General features: G+C 44.8%; 1 protein-coding gene across 2 annotated transcripts in view; it reads right to left on the bottom strand.

Annotated features, from left to right (window-relative positions):
* Window positions 1-10,616, bottom strand: part of Ankfy1 (ankyrin repeat and FYVE domain containing 1) — a 123,917-nt gene extending 113,301 nt beyond the window's left edge. The window contains exon 1 of one of the 2 annotated variants that reach the window (XM_070001742.1): window positions 10,594-10,616. In XM_070001742.1, coding sequence (XP_069857843.1) covers window positions 10,594-10,603 — 10 coding nt within the window. In that variant the 5' untranslated portion in view covers window positions 10,604-10,616. Of the gene's footprint in view, window positions 1-8,980; window positions 9,917-10,593 lie in introns of those variants that run through there. The other variant, XM_070001743.1, reaches the window with a different exon arrangement.
* Window positions 10,617-12,643: the final 2,027 nt, after the last annotated feature.

Genomic DNA, 12,643 nt, shown 5'->3' with positions numbered 1-12,643 from the left:
CTCAGATCTCAGCCTCCTGAGTAGCTAGAATTACAGGCATGAGCCACCAGCACCGGCTAGGGACCACTTTTTTTTTAATCTTCTCATCTATTATAGGACAGCTGGGCTGTTTCCATAACTTGGCTATTGTGCATAGTGCAGCAGTGATTATGGATGTTCATTTATGGTATACTGGCTTACAATGTTCTGGGTAGATGCCCAAGAGTGGTGTGGCTGAGTTATAGGAAAGGTCTATGTGTAGTTTGTTGAGGAACCTCCAGGCGCTATTGAAAGTGGTTGTATTAGTTTACATTCTAACCAACAGTGCAATAGGGTTCCTTTCTCCCTACGTCTCCAATATTTGTAAGCCAATCTAACTGGGATAAGATGGAATCTCAGAGTTGTCTTGATTTGCATTTCCTTTATGGCTAGGGATGTTGATCATTTCCTTATATGTTTCTTTGCCATTCTTACCTTTTCTTCTGAGAGGTCTCTCCTTAGCTATTTTGCCTATTTAGTGATTGGTTTATTTGCTTTGGGACGGGTTAGTTTCTTAAGCTCCTATATTTCAGACATTAGGCATATGTTGAAATTTTCTTTCACTATAATAAGTTTATTTAGAGATGGTAAGTATAGAAAATTTGTTCCAACAGTAAATAAGAAAACAAGAAATATTTACTGTTAAAAAAAAAAAAGAAAAAGAATGCAAGTTTAAGCCCTGTACCAGTGGCTCACACCTGTAACACTAGCTACAACAGGCTGAAATCTGAGGGCTGTGGTTCAAAGCCAGTGCAGGCAAGAAAGTCTGTGAGACTCATCTCTAGCAAAAAGTTGGAAGTGACTCTGTGGCTCAAGTGGCAGAATGCTAGATTTTGTGTGTGTGTGTGTGTGTGTGTGTGTGTGTGTGTGTGTGTGTGTGTGTGTGTGTGTGTGTGTGTGTGTGTGTGTGTGTGTGTGTGTGTGTGTGTGTGTGTGTGTGTGTGTGTGTGTGTGTGTCTGTTGGTCAAGTGACTCTGTGGCTCAAGTGGCAGAATGCTAGTGTGTGTGCGTGCGTGCGTGTGTGTGTGTGTGTGTGTGTGTGTGTGTGTGTGTGTGTGTGTGTGTGTTGGTCATGGGCCCTGAACTCTGGGCCTGGGCGCTGTCCCTCAGCTCTTCAGCTCAAGGCTGGCACTCTACTACTTGAGCCACAGCGCCACTTCCAGGCTTTTTCTGCTTATGTGGTGCTGAGGAATCAAACCCAGGGCTTCAGGCATGCAAGGCAAGCACTCTACCACTGAACCACCTTCCCAGCCCCAGAATGCTTGTCTTGAGTGAAAAAGCTAAGGGATAGTAACCCGCTTGAGTTCAAGTCCAAGCACTAAACAAGTTTAATGGGCCAACCACAGTAATACCAACCACTCAAGAAGCAGAGATTAAAGACTGGATCTAAACCAGCCTGGGCCAAACTGACCTTGTCTTAAAAAAAAAAAAAAAAAAGCCAGGTGTGCTGGTATATGCTTATCATTCTAGCAACACAAGTGTTAAGGCAGATTTCCATCCAGAATAGCCTAAACAAAAATGAGAGACTCTATCCAAAAAAATAAGTAAAGCAAAAAGAACTGAAGGAGTGACTCAAGTGGCAAAGTGCCTGCCTGACAAAGCACAATGATTTAGTTAAAACCCAAAGACAGAAAAAATGCAAAAAAGAAATCTATCTATCTATCTATCTATCTATCTATCTATCTATCTATCTATCTATCTATACAAGTTTATATCACATCCTCTTTTAAAAAAAAAAAAAAGAGGGGCTGGGAAGATGGCTCAGCACCACATAAACAAAAAGAAAAAAAAAAGAAGATAGTAATACTGTATGGAGGAAAGTAAGAACTAATAGCATGTCACAGCAACCCAGCCACTCAGCATCACCCCCTTCATCAAAAAAAAGTTGATATTATTAAATATATGATGATACTAAGGACACTATCTAACTTAAGATTCTACCTTTCTGGGAGCTGGGAAGGTGGCTCAGTGGTGTGAGTGCTTGCCTTGCATGCATGAGGCCCTGGGTTCGATTCCTCAGCACCACATAAGCAGAAAAAGCTAGAAGTGGTGCTATGGCTCAAGTGGTAGAGCGCTAGCCTTGAGCTGAAGAACTGAGGGACAGTCTCCAGGCCCAGAGTTCAGGCACCATGACTGGCAAAAAAAAAAAAAAAAAAAAAAAAAAAGATTCTACCTTTCTGAATACTCTAGCAAATGAAACCAAGCATGATGACACACATCTGTAATTCTAGTTACTTAGAAGATGGACATAGGAGGATCTCAGATGGAGGCCAGCCAGGGTAAAGCAAGCAGGAGACTCTATCACAAAAACAAATTAAAAAACAAAACAAAAGCTGGGGGGCTGGGAAGGTGGCTCAGTGGTAGAGTGCTTGTCTTGCATGCATGAGGCCCTGGGTTCGATTCCTCAGCACCACATAAAGTAGTGCTGTGGCTCAAGTGGTAGAGTGCTATAGGTAGAGTGCCCAGGCCCAGAGCTCAGGCCCCATGACTGGCAAAAACAAAACAAAACAAAAGCTGGGCACGGTGACTCATACCTATAATGTTAGCTACTCAGGAGGCTAAGATCTGAGGATCACAGTTCAAGGCCAGCCTGGGAAGGAAAGTGCATGAGATTCTTATCTGCAATTAACCACCAGAAAAGTGGAAGTGGCGCTGTGGGTTAAGTGGTGGTGCACTTGCCTTGAGCTGAAGAGAACAGGGACAGCGCCCAAGCCCAGGTTCAAGCCGGCAACAACAACAAAAAAGCAGAGCATTTGCTTGGCAAGTCTGAGTCCTAGAAGTTCAATACTAGGGCTTAAAATAAACAACAACAAAAAACCTAAAGTTATTAGTAGACATCGTTGGTAGAAAAAATGGCATTATAATGATGTTCAATGAAGCTGAAACTTGGGGGTTTCAGTGCTCATGAGGTGATTCTCATAGCAGGGCTCTCAAGGCTCAGATACACTGGGATGAACTCACAAGAGAACAGTGGAGAACAAATTAACAGGTGTGAGAGATACACAGGAACCACTGGATTTGGTGCTGACCACAGAGTGGGGAGCTATTAGGGATGATATCTAGCTTACTGACTACAGACTCTGGATTATCAGCACCAAAGAGAAAACTCAGTAGGTAATAAAGCTCTTTTCTGGAAGGTCTATTAAGGCTGAGACAGTGTCTGTTCATTTTGTTATCCCTAGCATAGAAGTTTACACTTACTATTAAATGCATTTTTCTTGAATGGATTTCACCTTTGTTTTGTTTGGCCTTTGAGTTAAAAGCCTACACTGTAGAGCACTCATAGGGCTAATTTCACAGAAAGATGCTCAACTATGAGCTAACTAACATTTTATCCTGAACTTCCTATTAGCCTGGAACTCCCTTGCTAGACATAACCAACTAGAGGTACACAGAGAATAGGAGAGTATGTCTAATACTGAGGTCAAAGTATTTGTCTGTGAGTAATCCAGACCTAGAATCCTCCAGACATCTTTTTTTTTTTTTTTTGGTCATAGGGCTTGAACTCCAGGCCTGGGCCCTGTCCCTCAGCTCTTCAGCTCAAGGTGAGCACTCTATTGCTTGAGTCACAGCGCCACTTCCGGTTTTCTGGACTTTGCTACCCCAGCTGGCTTTGAACCATGATGCTCAGATCTCAGCCTCCTGAGTAGCTAAGGTTACAGGTGTGAGCCACCGGCGCCCGGCTCCAGACATCTTTATAGCTCTTTCTTGCCAACATTCATAAAGGCTTAAAAAGTCCTGCTTCATGGCTTCTGTAAGTCTCTCTTGTATCAATCCTCATCAACCCCATTACTCCTTACTAAATGACTCAGCAACTGCTACAGCTTCCTGCCTGGCTTCCTTCCCTCCCAGTCCTTCCTCCACAATGGAATTGTTTCAATGAGTCTAAGACAAGGCCATTCACCACTGCCTCGGCTTCTATCTCTCAAATGTATATACCCTTAACCCATAGAACAACGTGCTATTGCTTAATCACACCTGGAATCACCTGGCCTTAACTACATCTTCTAACCTCTTATCCTACCATTCCTTCTACTGAGAATATTAGCTTTTCCCAATTCTAACGTCTCAACATTCAAAAAAAAATTATTTTTCAAAGTCCAGCTTGAACACAATCTCCTGAAGATCATCCAAAACATACTTCTTACCACTTCCCTAGAAAATCTTGCTTTGACTTATCAAACTAACATTTAAGCACTTTTCATCTTTTCCTTAGTTTCTCAGATAATTTTAAACTTCTTGTACTTCTGAACTTCTGAGTGCACTACAAGAAGTACTTACGTTGCTGGGCGCTGATGGCTCACACCTATAATCCTAGCTGCTGAGGAGGCTGAGATCTGAGGGTCATGGTTCAAAGCCAGCCCAAGCAAGAGAGTCCATGAGACTCTTACCTTCAATAAACCACCAGAAAACTGGAAGTGGCACAATGGCTCAAGTGGTGAGTGCTCGCCTTGAGTTGAAGAGCTGAGGGACAGCACCCAGGCCCAGAGTTCAAGCTGGACTGGCAAAAAAAAAAAAGTACTTATGTCTATTCTCCTCTGCCCCCATCCCCACCAAGTCCTCCTCATATAGGGCCTTCCTAAGTGGAGTTCAACAATGCCACAGGAGGTCCTTGATCTACACAGATTCAATAAAACTCTGGAGATACCACTTTCTCTTCTGCCTGACAGAACTGTAAATCACCTAGAGTAAATCGTCTTGCCATTGATTAAGCGTGGCATAGCACAGTTCAGAAGCGCTACTCTAACACATTTAGTCAGAGTAGATTAATCTTCATTTCTTTGTGGAAAAAAATCCCCCAGGAGGCCAAGCAGGGACAGCACTTTGGACCTTTGTTAAATGAGTAAAACCACAAAGAGATAAATTTCAAAACTGGAAGGATGACAAACTTTTCCTCAACTGTCAGCCTTACTGATTAAGCACTTTCTAGAATAGTACTATCAAACAGCACTTTCTGGAAGCACTTATGTGCTCTATTTGTCTGCATCCTCCAGTTCCAGGGAATACCTGTGCCATGGCTGCTGAGTATTTGGTTCAGACTAACAGAAATGTTTCATTTCACTTTAAATTCCAGTGGCTAATGGCCATGGGATTAACCAGGGGTTTGCCAGAATAAGCTAAATTTTCATGTAATCCTAATGCCTGTAATCCTAGCAACTCGGGAGGTGGACATCTGAAGATCCAGGTTTGAAGCCAACTCAGGCAGGAAAGTCTATGGGATTCTTCAATTAACCAGCAAAAAGCAGGAAGTGGAGCTGTGGCTCAAGTGATAGAGCACTAGCCTTGAGCACAAAAGCTCATGAACAGCACCCAGGCCCTGAGTTCAAGCCCTAGGACTGGCACAAAATAAATAAATAAATAAATAATCCTAGCCAAATTTCATTAAGTAAAAAGTGCACAATTAGTTTTTCTACTTAACCATTTAAATTTTTCTTAAATTTCCAGTTCTCTTCTTTTTCTTTGAATTTTCACTTTTATTGTTACTGAGGAAGGGAAGCAGTGAGCAGTTTAAGAGAAGACTAAGAAAGACTGCAAGCCAGGGCAAAACATTAGGCACTATGCTAAGAGTGTTCATGCTATTTCTTGATCCTCACAGCTACCTGTGAGCTAGAGATTATATTAGGTCTGCAAAAACTGAGAATGAAAGCAACTAAACCACCTGCATCACAGCTTAAGTTCAGCTAGAATTCAAATCCATGCTCTACCAGACTGAGCTCTAAATTATTATGCCAGGTTTTGTTTTTGTCTTTTTTTGTCTTTTTGGGGGGGAAGGGGAGGGCACTGTGCTGGCCTCTCACATGCTAGGTGGGCACTATACTACCGATCAACATCCCCAATCCAAGTACTGCACTATAGTTAACAATACAAAAATGGTCTGAAAAGTTGGTTAAGCAAGCCAGGTATGGTGTCACACACACATCACTCAGGGGGTTAGAACTAAGAGGATAACACATTTAAGTCTAGTCTATACTATATGACAAGACTATTCAAAAAAAAAAAAAAAAAGACAAAAAGAAAATTCTAAGAGTTGGAGAAGTAGCACAGTAGTAGGGTGCTTTATTAGCAAGCACTGGCCCTGGATTCAATCCTCAACACCTCAAAAAAAGAAAAGAAGTCAGTGAGCTTTTAGCAAACTGACATCATTCAGAGTATAATAAAAGTTGAACCAGGGCTGGGAAGGTAGCTCAGTGGTAGAGCGCTTGCCTTGCACGCATGAGGGCCTGGGTTCTATTCCTCAGCACCACATAAGCAAAAAGAAAAAAGCCGGAAGTGGCACTTGGCTCAAGTGGTAGAGTGCTAGCCTTGAGATGAAGAGCTGAGGGACAGCGCCCAGGCACAGAGTTCAGGCCCCACGACTGGATCCAAAAAAAAAAAAAAAAAAAAAAAAGTTGAACCAATAGGCTCAGCATGGTTGTGCATACCTGTACTCCAACTACTGTGGGTAGAAATCAGAAGGATTGGGGCTGGGAAGGGGGCCTTGCATGCAAGAGGCCCTGGGTTCAATTCCTCAGCACATAAGCAGAAAAAACAAAAATAGAAGTGGCACTGTGTCTCAAGTGGTAGAGCTCTAGCCTTGAGCTGAAGAGCTGAGGGACAGCGCCCAGGCCCAGAGTACAGGCCCACGACTGACAAAAAAAAAAAGAAGAATAAATAAATAAATAAATAAATCAGAAGGATCACACACAGTTTAAGACAGCCCAAAACAAAATGTTAGCAAGACCCTATCTCAACAAATAAATTGAATATGTTAGCATGCACCTGCAATCCCAGCTACACTGGAAGCTATAGGTAAGATCAGTCTGGGGTGGTTTCAGGCAAAACCTCAAGGTCCTATCTGAAATATAACTAAAGCAAAAGGGCTGAGGAGGGACGCATAGCTTAAGTGATAGCACACCTCCCTAGCAAGCATGAGGCCCTGAGTTCAAACCTTAGTACCCTGCACCACCACCCCACACACACAAATGTTAGACTGGCTAGATTATTTGACAGACCAAAAACCAAGGATGTATCCAAACAACTTTTTCTCACTTTCTCCTATTTCTCTCCCCTCCTTCCCTCTTACAGCAGTGCTAGAGACAGAACTCAGGGCAGTGTACATGCTAAACACATGCTCAACAGTCATGTACACGCTAAATATACGCTAAACAAGTGGACAATTACTCCAGCCCCCAGGTAGCTCATTTGATCACTGATAAGGCTCAATAAATTCATACATGCCTTCAACCACAGGCATGACTCTAAGCTAGAAGACAGAACAGTAAACAAAACAGGAGAAGTTTCTGCCTTCATGGGGTTCACATTCCAGAGAGGGTAGCTTCAAGTATATTGTCAATAACATGGGAAAATAAGAATAGTTGTCCCAGGCCAAGGGAACTGCAAAGACAAAGAGGGAGAGGGCACATAGGAGTTCACCAGTTAGTGTGACTGGGGCAGTAAATGAAAAGTAGGAAATAAGGCTGCAGTATTAAGCAGAAGCTAGACCTGTTGGAAAGCTTTGTAAGCTCATGGAGAACCATGAAAGTTGGAATAGAGGGGCAGAGGTACTGAGAATAGGAGAGACAAGATGTTTTGTTTAAAAGTGAACACTAGAAACTGAAAGTATGTGGGGAGGGCAAAATCAAAGAGTAAAGATAATATCGGAAACATCTACTTGAAGTGTTTCACTTGAGGAAGCACAGATGATCAGGAAAGCTGTAGGGATGGATAGAGTGAAAATAGAAGTAAATTTTAGGACAGACACAAGCTAAATATGTGAAGTCAAATCAACAGCCATGGCTAATGGGAAGAGGCTGTTTTTCAAACAAGTCAGATAATACTGTATATTTGGAATCTTGAGGTCCTACTTACTACTCCTAGGCACTGATTATCACATATTCATTCCACCAACAAACCATTACCAGTATCAGAGAAGTTACCAGAATGTGCTTACAGATAATATAATTGTTACATGACACAAAATTTTATTATTTGTGTGTAAATGAGTATCTCTGAACAACAGTAGCCAACTCTGAAAACTCTTGATTAAAGCACAAACAGCATTAAACAAGGAGCAACCCACAAAACATTTTCTTTTTATTTTGTTGGTTATGGGCCTTGAACTCAGGGCCTGGGTATTGTCCCTAAACTCTTTTTGCACAAGTCTAGCACTCTACCACTTTGAGCCACAGTTCCACTTCTAGTTTTCTGGGAGATAAAGTCTCACAGACTTTCTTGCCAGGTCTAACTTTAAACCACAATCCTCATATCTCAGCCTTCTGAGTAGCTAGGATTACAGGTGTGAGCCACCCCACCTGGCTCACAAAACATTTTCTTTTTTCTTTTTTTTTGCCAGTCCTGGGGCTTGAACTAAGGGCCTGAGCACTGTCCCTGAGCTTCTTTTGCTCAAGGCTAGCACTCTATCACTTGAGCCACAGCACCACTTTCATCTTTTTCTATTTATGTGGTACTGAGGAATCAAACCTGCAGCTTCTTGCATGCTAGGAAATCACTCTACCACTGAGCCACATTCCCAGCCCACAAAACATTTTCTAAGTAATCATACCTTCCTTTGGATGTCAGCACCTGCAGTTTAATGACTTGCCTTGGCCAAAAATGCCTTCAATTTTTCCTAGTCAAAGTTTGCAATGTGATTTTTGGTAGAATTTGGAAATTGGGTTATACAAGGAATTTGTAAATTGGGTTATAAGGGAAAAGCTTCATTGTTACACTTCCACACATAATGACAGTGCATTCCAATCAATTTCACCCCCTCTATCAAACTCCAGGCATCCTTTGCCCTTAGTTAGTATCATTTTCTAAGAAGCTTTCATGGGACTTCAGCCAGGAAACTAGGATGCAAAAACAGTAAAATGGTAAGTCAGGACCTAATGACTACTTATTTATCTGTTTACAAGTCCTGGGCAACTTAATTAATCTTTAAAGGATGTTTGGTTTGGTTTGGTTTAAAGTTATACTCACTCACCTGGCTAGATGTCTCTCAATGCCACGCTACCACAGCTCAGGAAAAAACCATCAGCCCTTAAGAACTCCCCAAAGCTGGAACCTGAGTCTAGCCCAGCAGGGGCTCCGAAAACTGCTGAATATAGAAAAGGCATCTTCCACAGTTTCCACCTTGATGAAAACATTCAGCTTCTCTTCTGTGAAAGTACTAGACTACCATAATTTCACATACAGCCTTCCTGAACCTTCTTACCCCCCACCTCACAGTTCTGAGTAACAAGCTTGCCCCCTGTAAAATACTTTGCACTTAACCCAAAAACCATTTTCAGGAGAAAATGGTTAGCTTGCTGTCGCTCCCTCCCTTGCTCTCCGACAATATTCACATAAAGTTTCCCTCTCCCAATGGCTTAACGTGTAGGAAACAAGCAAAGATAAAAACTGGGTCCAGTCTCAGTAATCTATTAACTTTGGCCTCAATTCCTTTATCTATAAAGAACAAATAACACAACTGCCTTGCCTCCTTCCCAAGGTTATTCTTAAACCCCATCCAAAATGAGAAAAGCCTACTCAAAGCTTCCCAAACCTAAGATCCAAGAAATGATAGATTTGGTCAAAGCTTAACTCAAAACCAAAGGAGCGGGTTGTGACCACGCACACTTAGTCACTCAATAAACGTTAAATTAACCGTATATTTCCCCATTCATAGGATACACAGGAAAAGCACACAAATCCGGCACAACAGTATCACTATAAGATCCCTGGCAAGTTAACTGGCCATCTCCCGGGCTTCTTTTCCCTCCCGTGTATAGTAAGGCTTTCACAATGAAGGATCCTGACATTGCAACAAGCCGTCAAACTGCCTTTACACGCGGTTTCCAAGAGCGCACCAGAGAAAAGGGTCCCGACGAGAAGAGGAGGCAAAGGAGCCTGGCTTTGGCAAAATTCTGGGGGGCAGTGTGAGCTTGGCCAGCTCGCTCCCCTACCAAAAAAACCCTTCCACCCAGGCTGGGGTAAGGGGCACGGGGAGCACGAGGAAGGGCAGGGGGAGGGAAGGCAGAGGGGACCCGGGGGCAGGGGGAGGACATGATCAGGGGGAAACGGGGGAGGGGGCTGGGGACACCGGAGAGCCGAAGGGGGAGAGGTCACGGAGCAGGGGCGGGGGCAGGGGGGCCTGGCCCGGGCGCGGCAGCTCTGGCCTCCGGGCCCGGTGCGAAGGAGAGGCCCCGCTCTCCCGCGGGCCGGGTGCTGCGCCCTTCCTTCCGGACGAAGGACCTGTCATGTGCCCGGACAGCAGTTCCAGCTTTCTCGGGAGAGGGTCGCTCTCCCGTGCCCGCCCCCCCCCCCCGGGACGTCAGGGAGCCCCCACACTCCGGGCCCCCACCCGTCCCCGCGCGGCCCGCGCCCGCCCCGCAGCCTCCCGGCTCCCGCGGCCTCCGCGGGAGGGGCGTTGCCATAGGAACCGCACTAGGACCCCGGCCCTCGAAGCTGCAAGGGGGCTAGGAAGGAGGGCTCCGAGACCCACTGGGCCCAGCCACCACTGCCGAGAGCCTCTCCCCGGGCGGTTCTACCCGCAAGCCCGCGCCCCGACGGCTCCGCGTCTTCCCGCTTCGAGCCACAAAAAAAAAAAAAACCTACCTTCCGCCATGTCGGGCCCAGCCCTGCCTGCAGCCTCGCGAGAAGTGCGCGCGGAGCGGCGGCACGAAATCTCGTGAGAACCCTGGGAGGCGCGGCCAAGTTGGAGCGCTGGGGGAAGCCAGGCCTTTGGCTGGAGATCCGGACTGCACTCGTGATTTAGTGACTGAGGATTTACCCAACTGACTGGTCTCGGTCTTGTCCCACGTCCCGGGCGGAAGACAGCAAACCCAGACTGCTGCTGCTGCTGAGAAGCTTCACCGGGCGAGGGCGGAGAGGGTGCGCGGGCCTTCGGGTTGTGTGAGGCGTCGGGGCCGGGACGGGGTGGGGGGACGCTGTGGTCCCAGACCCCGGGTACCTGTAACATTCGACACTTAACTCAAGGGAAAGGATGAAATTTGGACTAGAAGCAGGTCACCTGTTAATCCACTAGACCCATGGAAACAACGTAGATAGATGTGCAAGGGAAAGAACTATCAGCGACTTGACTTGGAACGATTGTATGCTGTATGCATGAAGTTCTTAGGCAAGGAGACCAGAGAATAGTGAAGAAAATGTGGAAGATTTGAAGGCCTCATTACAAGAACCTCATCTACATGTGGATGAAGTCACTTTGAACTCGGCTATCTAGAAGCAGAAACAATTTGAATGCTAACATTTGTCTAAGCTTTAAGATTTTGTTGCCAAAAGTGGACAAACTCTATGACACTACAACTGTGGTGATCAGACTTAAAATTCACACTGCCAGGAGGTCGATGTATGAATTGTGAGAACTGCAGAGTTGTGTAATAACTGTGGACAGTCCAGTGCAAACAAGGTTGGGATAGTCCTGAGGTCAATGTGACAAAGTAGATTTTTGTCAACTAAATCACATTAGAGCAGGACTGGGCAATGGAGTGGAAATGAGAAGCCAGGGAAATTAAATGTTGTAAGTTAAATATAGGAAAGTAAGGGAAACTATAAGCAAGGTGTGGACGTCTTTGGTGAATGTAGAGATGGTTAAATTATTAGGAAATAGCAAATTGGAGGGCTAAAAAGTAGTTGAACTGGTCCTGTTGATAATGCCTGTAATACTAGCTACTCCAGAGGCTGAGATCTGAGGGTGGAGGTTTGTAACTAGCTGGGGCAGGAAAGTCCATGAGACTTTTTTTTTGGAGGGGGGTTGGGGGGTCTGGTCGTGGGGCCTGAACTTTGGGCCTGGGCACTGTCCCTCAGCTCTTCAGCTCAAGGCTAGCACTCTACCACTTGAGCCACAGTGCCACTTCTGGATTTTTTCTTTTTTTGCTTATGTGGTCCTGAGGAATCGAAACCAGGGCCTCAGGCATGCAAGGCAAGTGCTCTACCACTGAGCCACCTTCCCAGCCCCATCTATGAAACTCTTACCTCCAATTAACTGCCAAAAAATCAGGAAGTAAATCTGGCTCAAGTGGCAACGCTCTAGCCTTGAACACAAAAGCTCAAGAACACACCTAGGCACTGAGTTCAAGCCCCAGGACTGGCATGTGCACACACACACACACACAATAGTATAGATAAATAGCATGAGATATTTCCAAAAGATTACACAAGTGTTCACCCATCATGTATGAAGTCTTGAGTTCCATCCCCAGCATCGAAAATAAAAAGTCTTCCCAAACAGCTGTGATTCCAGCTACTTGGGTGGTGGAGATCAGGATGACAGGATCAAGGTAAGCTCTGGCAAAGTTTTAAAGACCCTATCTGAATAAATCAGATGTGGTGGAATTCATTTGTGATCCCAACTTTGAGAGGCAGTCTCTGGGAAGATCAGAGATACCACAGATAGTGATCAGGATGTGAGGCCCACCTTATATTAATTTTTTTTTTAAGAAACAGAGTAGGATATGGTTTAACTGGTAAGAGAGAGTGTGAGGTGTGTGCGCCAGTCCTGGGCTTGAACTCAGGGCACTGTCCCTGAGCTTTTTTGTACAAGGCTAAGGTCCTACAACTTTAACCAGATCCACTTCCAGCTTTTTGCCAGTTAATTGGAAATAAGAATTTCATGGACTTTCTGCCAGACTGGACTGGCTAACAA

The sequence above is a fragment of the Dipodomys merriami genome, unplaced genomic scaffold, assembly GCF_024711535.1.
Source record: "Dipodomys merriami isolate MVZ:Mamm:240054 unplaced genomic scaffold, mDipMer1.0.p SCAF_59, whole genome shotgun sequence".
In the NCBI taxonomy this organism is placed as follows: Eukaryota; Metazoa; Chordata; class Mammalia; order Rodentia; family Heteromyidae; genus Dipodomys; species Dipodomys merriami.
Note: the sequence above shows the minus strand (reverse complement) of the source record. Positions and strands in the feature narration are given on the sequence as shown.